Source organism: Falco punctatus (assembly GCF_963210335.1).
Source record: "Falco punctatus genome assembly, chromosome: 15".
Classification (NCBI taxonomy): domain Eukaryota; kingdom Metazoa; phylum Chordata; class Aves; order Falconiformes; family Falconidae; genus Falco; species Falco punctatus.
Genome location: NC_137595.1, coordinates 10,506,233 through 10,518,341, shown reverse-complemented (window position 1 = coordinate 10,518,341; position 12,109 = coordinate 10,506,233). Strand labels below are relative to the sequence as shown.

Sequence of the window (12,109 nt, the reverse complement as noted above, 5' to 3'; positions counted from 1 at the left end):
TAAAGTCAATTTTCTTCCATGCATTGAAAGAATTAACTTTTGTTCCCATCAAGGTATGTGTTTAAATTGTTGTTGCCCAAGAAAACTGAGTCCATCTTAACTGTAACACACTCTTTTGAAGAGGACAGTATCAAAAAAATAAAAAGAATGAATGTAATCATTACATGCAGATAAATTTCTCTTACTGAGAAAAGAAAACAGCACCAAATTAACTAACACCTACTCTAAACCATTTCAAACTACTGCAAACCATTCTGTGAACAGAGTTCCAAGCCAGCTGCAAGCAAATGCAGTTAATCCTCCCAATACTAAGCATCAAAACATTTCTTAAGAAATGTTTACTTTCAATTATGAAGCTCAGGTTTTTCTCATTTCACCATCTAAAAAGAGAGATGCACTCAGTAATTTGGTATGTACATCAGATATCCTTATTCCAACTCATTTTACTCGGGAGATGTTCTTGTTATGCTCCCTCAGGTTCCTTATTGACACAAGATAGAAATGTTAAAGACACTTTTGTGTGTTTTATTCAGACCTCAGTAGTGTAGCTCAGCCACAGTGAGACTACATGGCCATTCCTTACAAAGGAACGTAACCAGGGAACGAAGCTGCGCAGCTGCACCACAGAGGCGACAGCCAGAATCGTAAAGGATGAATCTCCCTAAGAAGTGTCCATACCTTTGGGTTATATAAAATACTAAACCACAAGCTTTACTTAAAATCCTTTGGCTGGCACATAGGGGACGCTTAGAAAATATGGCAATTTTGATTTTCGTTTTATTAGCTATTTTTATTCGGAAAGCAATGCACCTTTCTACACACAAGTCAAAAAGAAATCTAGGAGAGATCCGACAGTTACAAAGGTAAAGCAAGTTGTAATATCTGTCTCTAGTTTTTATCTATTTTTAAATTTTTATTATGATGAAATATTTCTAATTGCAGCTTCAAAGAAAATTAACAGCTTCACATCTGTATGGAAAATCTGCTGACAAGTAATGTGTACGAAGAAGTGTTTGTTGAATGAAAAACAAAACCACAAACTTGTACCTCAGACGACACAGGAGACTGTGGGGACACATTAGTATTATCACTGTCTTGCTAAAAAGAAACCAAAGAGATGAAATTATAAAAACGAAAATTATGACTTAAGAAGAAACATGAAATTATGAGTACACACTACATGAGACATGCAACATTTGTCAAGTGAGTGACAAACTGGCAGCAGCTAAATTTAAAAGCACGTAAATCAAGGAAACACCGTTCACTGTTTATGTCGAATATGACTTTTACATTACATGGGCTTGATATGTGAATTAACTTTCCTATTACAGAAGCAAGTAAATGTCCTACTTTTCCCCAGTACAATCTTGATGAGTTCTTTCAAATAAAGGAGTATAATACTTATTTCTTTTATGGCTTTGGAATACAAAGTTTGTTTGCATGGACTCAGGCAACATTCTTCTGTTTTGTGACTGCGGCTCGGAGATGTTCATAAAAAGCAAATGAACAAAATGTTTTCTTAAATATTTTACACAGTTACTATTTCTCACCTCATCATTTTCATTTCCACTTGAACTCTTTCTGGAAGACTTATACTGCAAAACACACACAATTATTACTTTAAAATGGAAGTATGGTTTTCATTTGAACTAAATGGCTTGATATCACTCAGATGTTACTTATTACTGGTGAAGCTGCTGAGAAAAAAAACATGTTACAAAATCAAAAAGGAGCAAAAAAGAAACAAACCAGAAAAGGAGTATCTAGTTCATAAGCTAGTCAAGATCTTCATTATGTTGATGAGTTAAGAGCATTTTAAAACTAAATACTTCTACAATATGAACTGACTGCACGTGACAGTTGATCCACATGAAAAGATCTTAACTGCTACCCTGAAGCATTGCTTGCTAGAAAAAATTATGCAGCCTGTGAAAGTTTACAATGTTTATGTGTAACTTTAAGACTAACTACACTGGTTGACCTGACATAGTAAAAAAATCAAATTAAAAAAAAAATCAGTATTTTCTTCACAACTTCACAACCTGATCACATCTTTTCTATTTAAGACCAGCACTTCTTCCACGGGTTTGTCTGATTTGATGCATTACTGTCCCACTTCCCACTATGCTAGAAGGTTAGGAAATAAAGAAGGGATTGAAGGAAGAAATTTACACAAGTAGTATTTAAGAAAATGCAGCTAGAATCAAAAAGATTCATCACTACACCACGCCGGTAAGTGTGCTGGGTGTATATGGCTGGCCTACCCACCCTTATGACATATAACCCGTAACACAGGCTAAATTCAGACTAACTTTAGAACTGGAAGGATGGTTCTCCTTCAAAGATCTGACTTTCAGGGGTACTTTTAGGTTTTAGTTCAAAGAATGTCTTAAAAAGGAAGTAAAACCTGACTTGCAGCTATATTCTTTAATATTAATAACCACACAAATTTACATAGCTCTATTATAAAGAGTTTTATTTATTAGTTTATATATATATAAAAAACTTATATATATCTATATATTTATATAGAAGACATTTGTCTTCAAAGTTATAACGGAGCACTGCTGGACTATGAAATTAAACAGCTTTTTAGAGCTGAATTTTCAACAGCTTTTGAACTACAGGCTGAACAATGCAGACAATGGTGAACAGCATCTCTCTTGAAAACTGAGGCAAAGGACAAACAGCTTTTGTTAGCTATCCTACTGCCACCCATTTTCCGTGCAAATTAAACACAACTTTTGACGAGTAACTGAATAAAGTGTCAGTTGTTGGTCAGTGGGATTCTTTTGTTGTTTTAATTTTTTGGAATTTTGGGGGGGTTTGTCTTTTGAGGGCTTTTGGTGGGGATTTTGTAGATTTTGTTTTTGGTGGTCATTTAATTTTTTTAAACTATGCACAGAGTACAGGTAGTTCTGGGGTCTGATAGAGACCCATTACATATATCCAAGATTGGATATTTCTCTTCTTGGGTTTATTTCCTGTATGTTTGCGGTACAAAGGAATATATTACTTTGGCAGCTGATAAGGCAAAGCCTAATTTTCTGTGCCCTGCGGTCCTCTGCTGCTGACTTCTGTTTATACAGGCCAGTTCTGTGTTACAGTTTTTCCACCATAATCAACCACATCAAGCCAGTAATTCTTTTCCACTGTGGATACATTAACAAGAATTTCAGCTTGGATGCAGGTAGGATCCAAAACGACTACAAGCTATTCTGGAGGAAAACAAAGAATAAAGAAAAAGTCATTTTGGTTGATAAAACTGTCTTCAATGATAAGATTCTTTTTACATATTTAACGCAACAAAGATTTCAGCTTCAAGCAAGACTTCAGTGCAATGCCACAAGAAAAGTTCTGATTCTCACGGGCATTTTTGTACTCTTCTGCTGCACAGTACAATGGTACAATAAAAAATATACAAGATGTGTAATAAAGATGCTCTATAAATACTTCTGGATGCTGAACCAAGTAAATTTTCCCTGTTCTAATGACTTATCACAGTAATCTGGCACGCATTCTTAAGATACGAACGTTTGGTAGCACAGATAGGATTATTCAGTGAGTTTTTTATACAAGAAAACATGGACACAATATGAATTGTATTTTCATTCAGTGAAAATACACAGCAGCGGTATGGGTTTTTTTCCCCCAGTTTGCTACGGAAGACAGACTTGACTTCACTTGCTCATTGCCTTGTTTTTGCAAATGATTACCAGTGATACAGCATTTTTTGTTAATGATACACCCTGCTTAATTCACTTTCGAGGTATGTCTATAGCTGTATGCGATGTCATTTCAGGTATTTCCTTCCATCACAGAGCTCAAAACTGAAATCTGTATTAGCATTTAAAGACGTCCTTAAAAGTTACGAGGAATCACCAATGCAAGTCGTTTGTATTGACCGCACAGCTATTTAATGAGTGAATGTCTGAATTCTGTTTGATTTGGACGTTTCTCCCCTTCCCTGCAAAGGCTGCAGGGCAAAGTTAATTTAGAGATGAAAAGCCTGGAAAGAGGATACAAGTCCACAACTCTTCAGAATAAAAAAATAAAAGACAGACAGCTTCTATAATCACAAGAGTGTATCTGAACTATACGGCATTCTCTGTTTTTTCATAGAATGTAATTTATGAAATACTAGGGATCTCTAAAGAAAGATGTTTGATGGCAAAGACCCAAGAAACTAATTTCATAAGTGACAAATTTAATTTTAACTCAACCTAGCACTGGTCAGAATTCTCCTATTTCTCCACTCCACCCAAATACAAATTTTATCTAATGCTGCTGTAACTCACCTGTTTCCAATAAGCAGACACTGACATCTGGTGACCAATGGTACACACTACAGCAAAGTAATACAGAGAAGATTTCCTCTCTAAAATGCAAACTAATGCAGCGAGAAAATGCATAAATCATTGTTATAACCATGCTACACAAAAAGGTAATGCCTATTTTCCTCGCACTACAGTACAAAAAAAAAAAATCCCTGACGATGCGGAAGGACCAACGATTGAAGATGAGTTTCTGGCTTTACCAGGTTGAACTGTAAATTACTTTCTTATATTTAAAGGATAAACAAAGTCTTTGGTTGATTTTTTTCCTCCTATTTTCCAGCACACTCATATTCCCTACATACTTAACTGAAAAATAAAAACATTACAGGTCACGTGTAAAAGCCTGACAACCCTTCAGGTTCTCTTACCTTTACTTAGTTACATAGTTTCTTCTACTGTTGTTAAAAAAAAAAAAAAAGTGTCATCCACCCACACTACCCCCTCATTACCTTGAAATACTCTTTTCTAATTTGTTTACTTCTCCTTCTTTCCTCATTCTGCCAAATCACTGGCTGTGTTTCTGGCCAACGCTGCTCATCCGTTGAATCCTTCTGGTTTTCCAGTGGCTGTAAGGTTCAGAAATATTTTTAAAGTAAAACGTAAATACACCTCGCATGTATTAACACAAGTTACTATGAACTACAATTACGAATTTTTTGTGCCTCTCATAATCTAGCTTTTTGACATAAAAGTGTTACCGGTCTTAACAGTGATTCTGGTAGAAATCACTTCTTTCCTTTCAAACCCTAAACTCTATTTCATAGAAAAAAAAGCATCTATGAAGCAATCCTTAATAAAATAACATCCTTTTCTGCACTACGCCTAATATTTGCAGGTATGTTAGGACGCCACCTAAGGCTGCTATAAATAACTTCAAAAAAAGAAGTGCTGTTAGCCACTAGCATATCTAATTTCTCAACTCAAATACTCACTGCACAGGAAAAGATTGGCTGCAGCAAGACAATTTAAGTACTCGTCTGCTGTTCCTATCTAAAAGATTACAGACATCAACTAGCTGTAAAAGAAATCTCTCTTCCAAAGTATTGTATCGTGCAATGTATTCTGAAGAGACAGCTAAAGTAGATTTATTCTCAAAATAACAATGAATATGTATGAATGTCTAAACCGAAAGCAGACAATCTGAAGGGACCTTTTCATAAGGCTAAAACTGCATTTCCAACCATTTCTTCATATGAGAATATCAAGCCATTTAAAGCAATTGTAAATACCTAATGGATCAAAATCTAAAATAATTAAAAAGTAGTATCTACAGTTTCACTGCAATTTTATTGTGTTGTGCAAGCTTCTCAGTGAGGTATGGGGAAAGAAATGCCTACATAATTCAAATCATTTTGAAATTTTTACAAAAAGAACATTATGGTGAAGCGATAAAATTTACATGTAAAGAAATACTAAACCCAAGTAAGTAAAACTTCTGTGTCATTAGTTTCAGGATCTTAAAGCTTGTACCATATGCTCCTAAAACAAAAAGCCTCCATTACATACAAGTCAAATCACCTTGAAGCTTAAGATCTTCGGTTTTATGTTTTCCACCACAATTACATACATACAATAACTATGTGTATAAGAAACCATACGAATGTATAACAGTTTTCTGCCAGAAATACGAAACTCAACCAAACAAAAAATCATGCAGATACGAAGCCACCACATACACATTTTTATATTTACCTGCCAGCTGTATGGAGACACCGGGGAATTCACTTCATCTGTCGAGACACTAAAAATTAAGATGAGAGGCATTATGAAATTTACTGCTTTGTGTACTTCAAAACCTTGCAAGTTACTGTAAAAATATCAAAAAAGCGAACACTTAAAACAGCAGCTTCCTTGTAGTGCTACAGTATTTTTTGGCTACCTCTATAAGGATGTCACAATGTGGCTAAAAATTATCCATGTGACTGAAATATCAAATCATATTTCACTCTCCTTTACCATACGTGGACAGTAGGTCTTCCACACTACAATACTTTATTAAGATAAAGTTTTTTCTTAAGCATGTTGATCCTTAGAGATTGCTACTGCATTTACTTTGTTTTGTTTCTCAAAGCAACTAATGAAACATTTTATTCAAAGCTGACAAAAGATCTGTTTTTAAACTTTTGGAAGGCTGACATGCTTCCTTTCACTGTTAGCTCTTATACAGCAAAGTAGAAGCTTAAACTAATAGGGAAAGGAAAAACATTTTAAGATGGAACAGTGAAACTGCAAAATCTCAAAAAATACACTCTGGAAGATGGACTGCCTGAGATGATTGAAAGTTATCTGGAAAAGAAAAATGTTTAGATTTAGTGTCACTTCAAATTTTTCTTTCAAAATCTTTCTGTTAAGTTCACTTCTATCATGTTACCAGCATCTACTTCATTCATATTCTGACAGCTGACTTGGAAGCTGTGCAGTATACCAAAAGGCTTACAGCTGGGGACTGAATGCAAGAAGAAACTAACATGAGCAATTATAATAAATCCTAAAGGAAAAGCAAATAGGCACTTAATTTCTGCTATTCTGTATTACTCTTCCTTTCTTTTTCTTTCAGTTTGCCTCAAACCAATCACGCTACTTTTTAAAGCGGTTAGGCACAGAAAATTTGTCTGAATCATGTCCAATAGCTTGCCAAGCAATCCAGTTGAGAACTGCAGATACTGCTGCAATAAAAATTGAATTTTGCTGTTGATGTATATGTATCTATTAACTATGACATGTTCTATAAGTGTAAATTCTTCGGGGATATGACAGTCTTTCTAATCTCCTTGTATGTTCCTTATGCTGTTGCGTGGTTTCAGTTCCTATGTATCAGTGCAGTAAAACCACAAATAGCCTGCAACATCTACCTTACCTTGTGTGCACACCTCAAATTTAGAAGTGGGGGGTGGCTGGGGGTTTTTGAGGGGTGGGTTTTTTTGTTTGTTTTGGTTTTAAGTCTCAGAACTGTTTCTGTTTCATTAACGAATGGGGAGAAGTAAATTTAACCTTTTCTGGATTGCCCTGCAATATGAAGGCCTAATGCAGCGTACACTACAATAGGTGACAGCATCTCCAAGAACAGACACTGTACGTTAAAAACCCAAGGACTAGAAAGTTCCAAATGCAAATGAGCAGTAGTTGTAGCATGGTTCGTATAATCACAGGACACATGCACAATTAACTTTTTTAAACCACAGATACTAATAAGACAGAAGATAGCCTAAATAGGATGTATGGCATTGAAATATCTACACCGTGACCCTTTTCTCTTTGAGTAAATGTTTTCCTGATGTGTGCCTGAACCGTAGAGAGCTCTCTAGCAACACCAACAGCACTTACGGCTTTTTTCTCCAAGATTCACAGCCGAACTATGGCAGATACATACACAAGCAGGTAACAGGTTCTTTTGAAGGTGCAGATTTTAGAAGACTGTGGAGCTAACAAAAATCACAAAAGCCACCATTCAAATTGAGTTCTTGTTAGGAAGCTGCCCGTAAGCTCGCTTTAGATTAAAAATTAAAATAGATTATTTCTTGACCAAACTGATTAAAAGAACTGTTCCAGGATTCCTTAGGGAGGGAAGACTGAAAACTTGTAAGTTCTCTCTCACCCATGTAGTCAGAAATGGGAAGCTGTTGTTTCCCAATTTCCTAAAGAGAAGGTTCTGGGTATTTTCATTTGTTGTTGTTTGTGGTGGGTTTTTTTAATTCAAAAAAAAGAGCGTAAGACTACAGCTCCTGCAGACAACGGATTCCTCATTGATACATCCTCCACAAACAGGAAAGGTTTTGCAGGCTGTGTAGGCTAAACTCCCAGCAACACTTTTCCAATAGCTCTTAAGAGCACAAAAGGACTGCCAGAGAGGAAAATTTAGGTGCCTAAGCACAGCCCCAGTCCTATTTTATGTAGCACAGGATCCCACACATCTGCACAGGACTGTTACCTATGGCAGACATGACCTTCTGCACTGGAACCGGGTATCTAAAACATCACTGAATGCTCATCTTTGGGCACCTGAATTGCTGCCATCATCAGACCCACAAATTAGTTTCTTGATGACATCAACTTTCCTGAAAGCTCAAAAGGACAGATATTTTTTTTAATCTGAAAGAAAGAAGCTAAAGAACAGATTATCTGTGCAGCTTCTATTTCATCTTGAGCTGAAAACTCTTGACAGAAGATGGCAGCAGCAACACAAAAAATATAAAAATCAAATTATAAATAAATTAAAATACTGAACACTGTGTATCAATACCATTTTTCCGATTCCATTGGCTGCTTTGGCCTGTTCCTTGTGCTTACTGAAACAGAATGATTAAGAAGCCTAGAAAGAAAAAAAAAAATATATGTATTTATTCAACAGTTTGGTAGTTAAACCTTTATTTTAGAATACATGTTACTTTCACTGCATAACATTTCCTGTAAATGAAATGTTTAAAACATTAAAGTGATATTTTCTGTAAAATTAAACATGTATGTGTGTATACATATGAAATCCAAGCCCAATCCTGCTTCCATTTAAATCAACAATATTTTTTCCAGCTCTTGTTCAAGTTCAGAACTTTAAAGAAGCAAAACCTGATACCTGAAACCAAAATGAAGTCTACTTTTAGTTTTCTCCCTAAATATATACTACTTCAACTGATCTCACACCTGTGTCAAGCTATGCTGCCCTCAACACAAAAGGTCCCACTGTTCATTAAAATTAGAAGACGGAGGATAGTCAGCCTAAAGCAGACAAGAAATGATACGCAGGTTGAGCACAAGAAATCGGTAGGAGCAGGTAAGAAGGCCGCTGGTTAAGAAACACTGCAAGCACAAAAGAAATGTAGGGGGAAAAGGAGAGGTGGAAAATGGAGAAACACAGGCTAATAGCTGAATGAAGAGTCTAACGTAGAAATGAAGCAATGAAAATTCCATTTTTCTAAATGGTAAATAGTCAAAAAAGCCTAAACTTAAGGATTCAGAAATATTTTTTCACCTGGAACAAACACATACCATGCATGTGCACACAGGAAGAAGATATGAGCTTTTATGGATGTGTAAAGTGTTAACAAAACAGTAACGCTTTAAACATTTCCAAGTTGTGTCATGTTGAACAGTAACTTGAATGAATAATTCCAGTTTCTTGGAGGTAGTAATATTACACTTTGACGCTGACTTCATGTGCAGAACTGTGATCAAAGTGCATTTATGCTGAATTATACACAGAACTAGAATGTATTTAAGAATCTGAAAGAATTAGAACACCAACTATTCAATGGAAGAAAGTAACACAGTAGATACCTTTTTATATTACGATTACATAGGGCAGTACAACCATTAATCTAAAATGACTGATGACTTTTCAGACTTCTGATTACTGAGCTCAAAGGTATCACAATAATCTCATTTGTAGTTTCAGTCTTTCACTGTGTGAAACTCAATTCAATGAGACTATGAAAAGTTCAGGCCATTAACCAACAGAGTCTGCAGCATTCACAGTCTGCAGGATCTGCTCCCTGTATTTTGTTTTCAGAAACTTAAGATTTTTTGAGTGTGAATTCCAGAATTAAACTATACTATAGCCAGAAAAAAAGTTACAAAAAAATTAATATTCAGAGCATAGGTTATCGAACCACAACATACTATTTTAGAGTCATTAATTTTTTAGAGAACTCCCATTTAAATGAGCCTTATGTCTTCAACTGAAAACAATAAGAAATTCAGAGAGACTTTGTAGCAAATTGTGACCATTACAACAGAATGAGCTTTCAAAAAAAAAAAAAAAAAAAAACTTGAGTCACCAAACAGTTTAATGCAACACTTACATGGAGAGTGTCAGTTTTGGTGCAAGTTCAATGATTGTATGTAACGCAGGCCACTTATTTTAAACTCACTATACGAAATACAAGAAAAAAATATCCAAGCTAATTCAAACACATATACACACGCACTTTACAGCTACCCTGTATCTATGAAACATGTATATAATTAATGTTTGAGTTTATAATAAAGTATATTATAAACAAAATATATTTTTTTTTACTTTATAAAACTTCCTGTTTATAAAATGAAGAATATTGATGGGGAAGTAACAGTAAATTCAGTATCTGTCAGGTTAGCAGTTACTAGTCCAGTCAGAGAAATCTGAATTTTCTGTTAAAGGAACTTCAAAAAGGTTTTAGTTAAAGAAAATGGTGAAAAAAATTAATCTGAATTTCTAAATTGCAGACTGAAGAATTCATGGCAACATTATCTTTTCAGCCAGAAGGCTGGGGCGGGGAGGGGGGGCATAATTACTATAGTCATGTTAAGAACTGTCTTCTAGGAAATACAATGGAAAACTGAGTGTGCAAAATGAAAGTACAGGTAACTCACATTCAGAAGTCATGTTCTTTTCAGGATGGTGTCAATGGTGCAAAGATTCACCAACTGTTCCCATTCAGACTACAACTCATTAAATCCAATTTGTTTTTTTATTAGATCCATCAATTATCAGGCCAATTACTTACTGATGGTCACACTGCATTGCTAAATAAGAACTTGCACAGGACACTTGTGTTAGTACCGCGTCTAATTTTCTACTTAGGGTTCCTACTAACCACAGAAATTCTGTTTTACAGAGGTAGCATACAAGCTATTACCCTGAAACAGAGTTCTAAAATTCATACAAAATTTGAGATGTAAATACTCAACAGCACATACACCATGGCACATTTATATATATTTTAAACTTATTTTTCTAGTTTTTGTATCCTGCAAGTGTAATACCTACTCCAAACTGCCAACTAGATGGGAAAGAAAGGCAATGGCAAGACCAACGATGATATTGCAAAAAAAAGTATTTAAAAAGTGGGTCTCTTCTCAAGACATTTATACTTTCATATTTTGAGCAAACACAACATCCTAACTAAGGGACACAAATGAAGCGAATGATGGTAATGCTATTTTAAGTTTAAACAACCAAGCACTACCTAGGGTCCATAAAGTATATAAAAACATTAGACATATTTTACAGAAAGACAAAAAAATGATGGATTTTAAACTCATTCAGTAGCAGTGTACTGTCTTCACATATGGCACTGCTCTGTGATCACAGGCTGTGTTCTTAGGGATTTCCACAGTTTTAGGAATTTGCAATTGTGAGGTAAGAAGCCATACTTTGATGCAAACTGAAACCAGCTCATTTAGTACTAATGAAGATTATTTAATTTCAGCTATACTACTTTCTTTTGAAAAAGACCAGGAATATCCGGAGTAAGTTACAGCATTTCAATTGATAAGGTAACACAAGTCTGAAATCACTTGGATTCATCGCCTACATGTCTGAGCACAGTCTACACAGCCCATTCCAGATTTGTTACCTGTGAGGTTTGTGTATCTGCAAATGCCTCCCTCACGGCTGCCAAATGCAAAAGAAATTGTCACTGGTCATGCCAATTTGAAAATTACCACTTTAAAACCAAGGTATCTTAAATAAAACAAAACAAATTTTAAAGGCCCACACTTTTGCCTGACGTTCTATACTTGAGGTACGATACATTAAAAACCAAAAACACTGCAGAGAAAGCATGTTAACGGTACAGGAAGTTATGCTTCTAGGTTTGGACTCAGTTAAATGTTCTTTGGCAAGCTGCCCAATTAAGTATTTTCCTTAAGTAGTATTTAATCTTAAAGAGCAATAAACATACTGCAATCTACTTTTGATACCGAAGTATCCTAGGCTAATTGAGCCAATCCCTTTGGTTTTGTTCAGGAAACAGCCAAAACTGTGGTTTTTAGTCCACATTTTAACTTTGGAAATC

The 12,109-nt window shown here is 35.2% G+C and overlaps 1 protein-coding gene across 2 annotated transcripts in view; it reads right to left on the bottom strand.

The window, feature by feature from the left end:
- Positions 1-12,109, bottom strand: part of LRCH2 (leucine rich repeats and calponin homology domain containing 2) — a 53,460-nt gene that overhangs the window by 12,046 nt on the left and 29,305 nt on the right. For both annotated transcript variants that reach the window (XM_080365960.1, XM_080365961.1), the window contains 5 exons: positions 8,578-8,646; positions 6,030-6,078; positions 4,787-4,903; positions 1,551-1,595; positions 1,048-1,098 (listed from right to left, as the gene is read on the bottom strand). In XM_080365960.1, the coding sequence (XP_080222086.1) occupies positions 1,048-1,098; positions 1,551-1,595; positions 4,787-4,903; positions 6,030-6,078; positions 8,578-8,646 (331 nt within the window). The remainder of the gene's footprint in view (positions 1-1,047; positions 1,099-1,550; positions 1,596-4,786; positions 4,904-6,029; positions 6,079-8,577; positions 8,647-12,109) is intronic.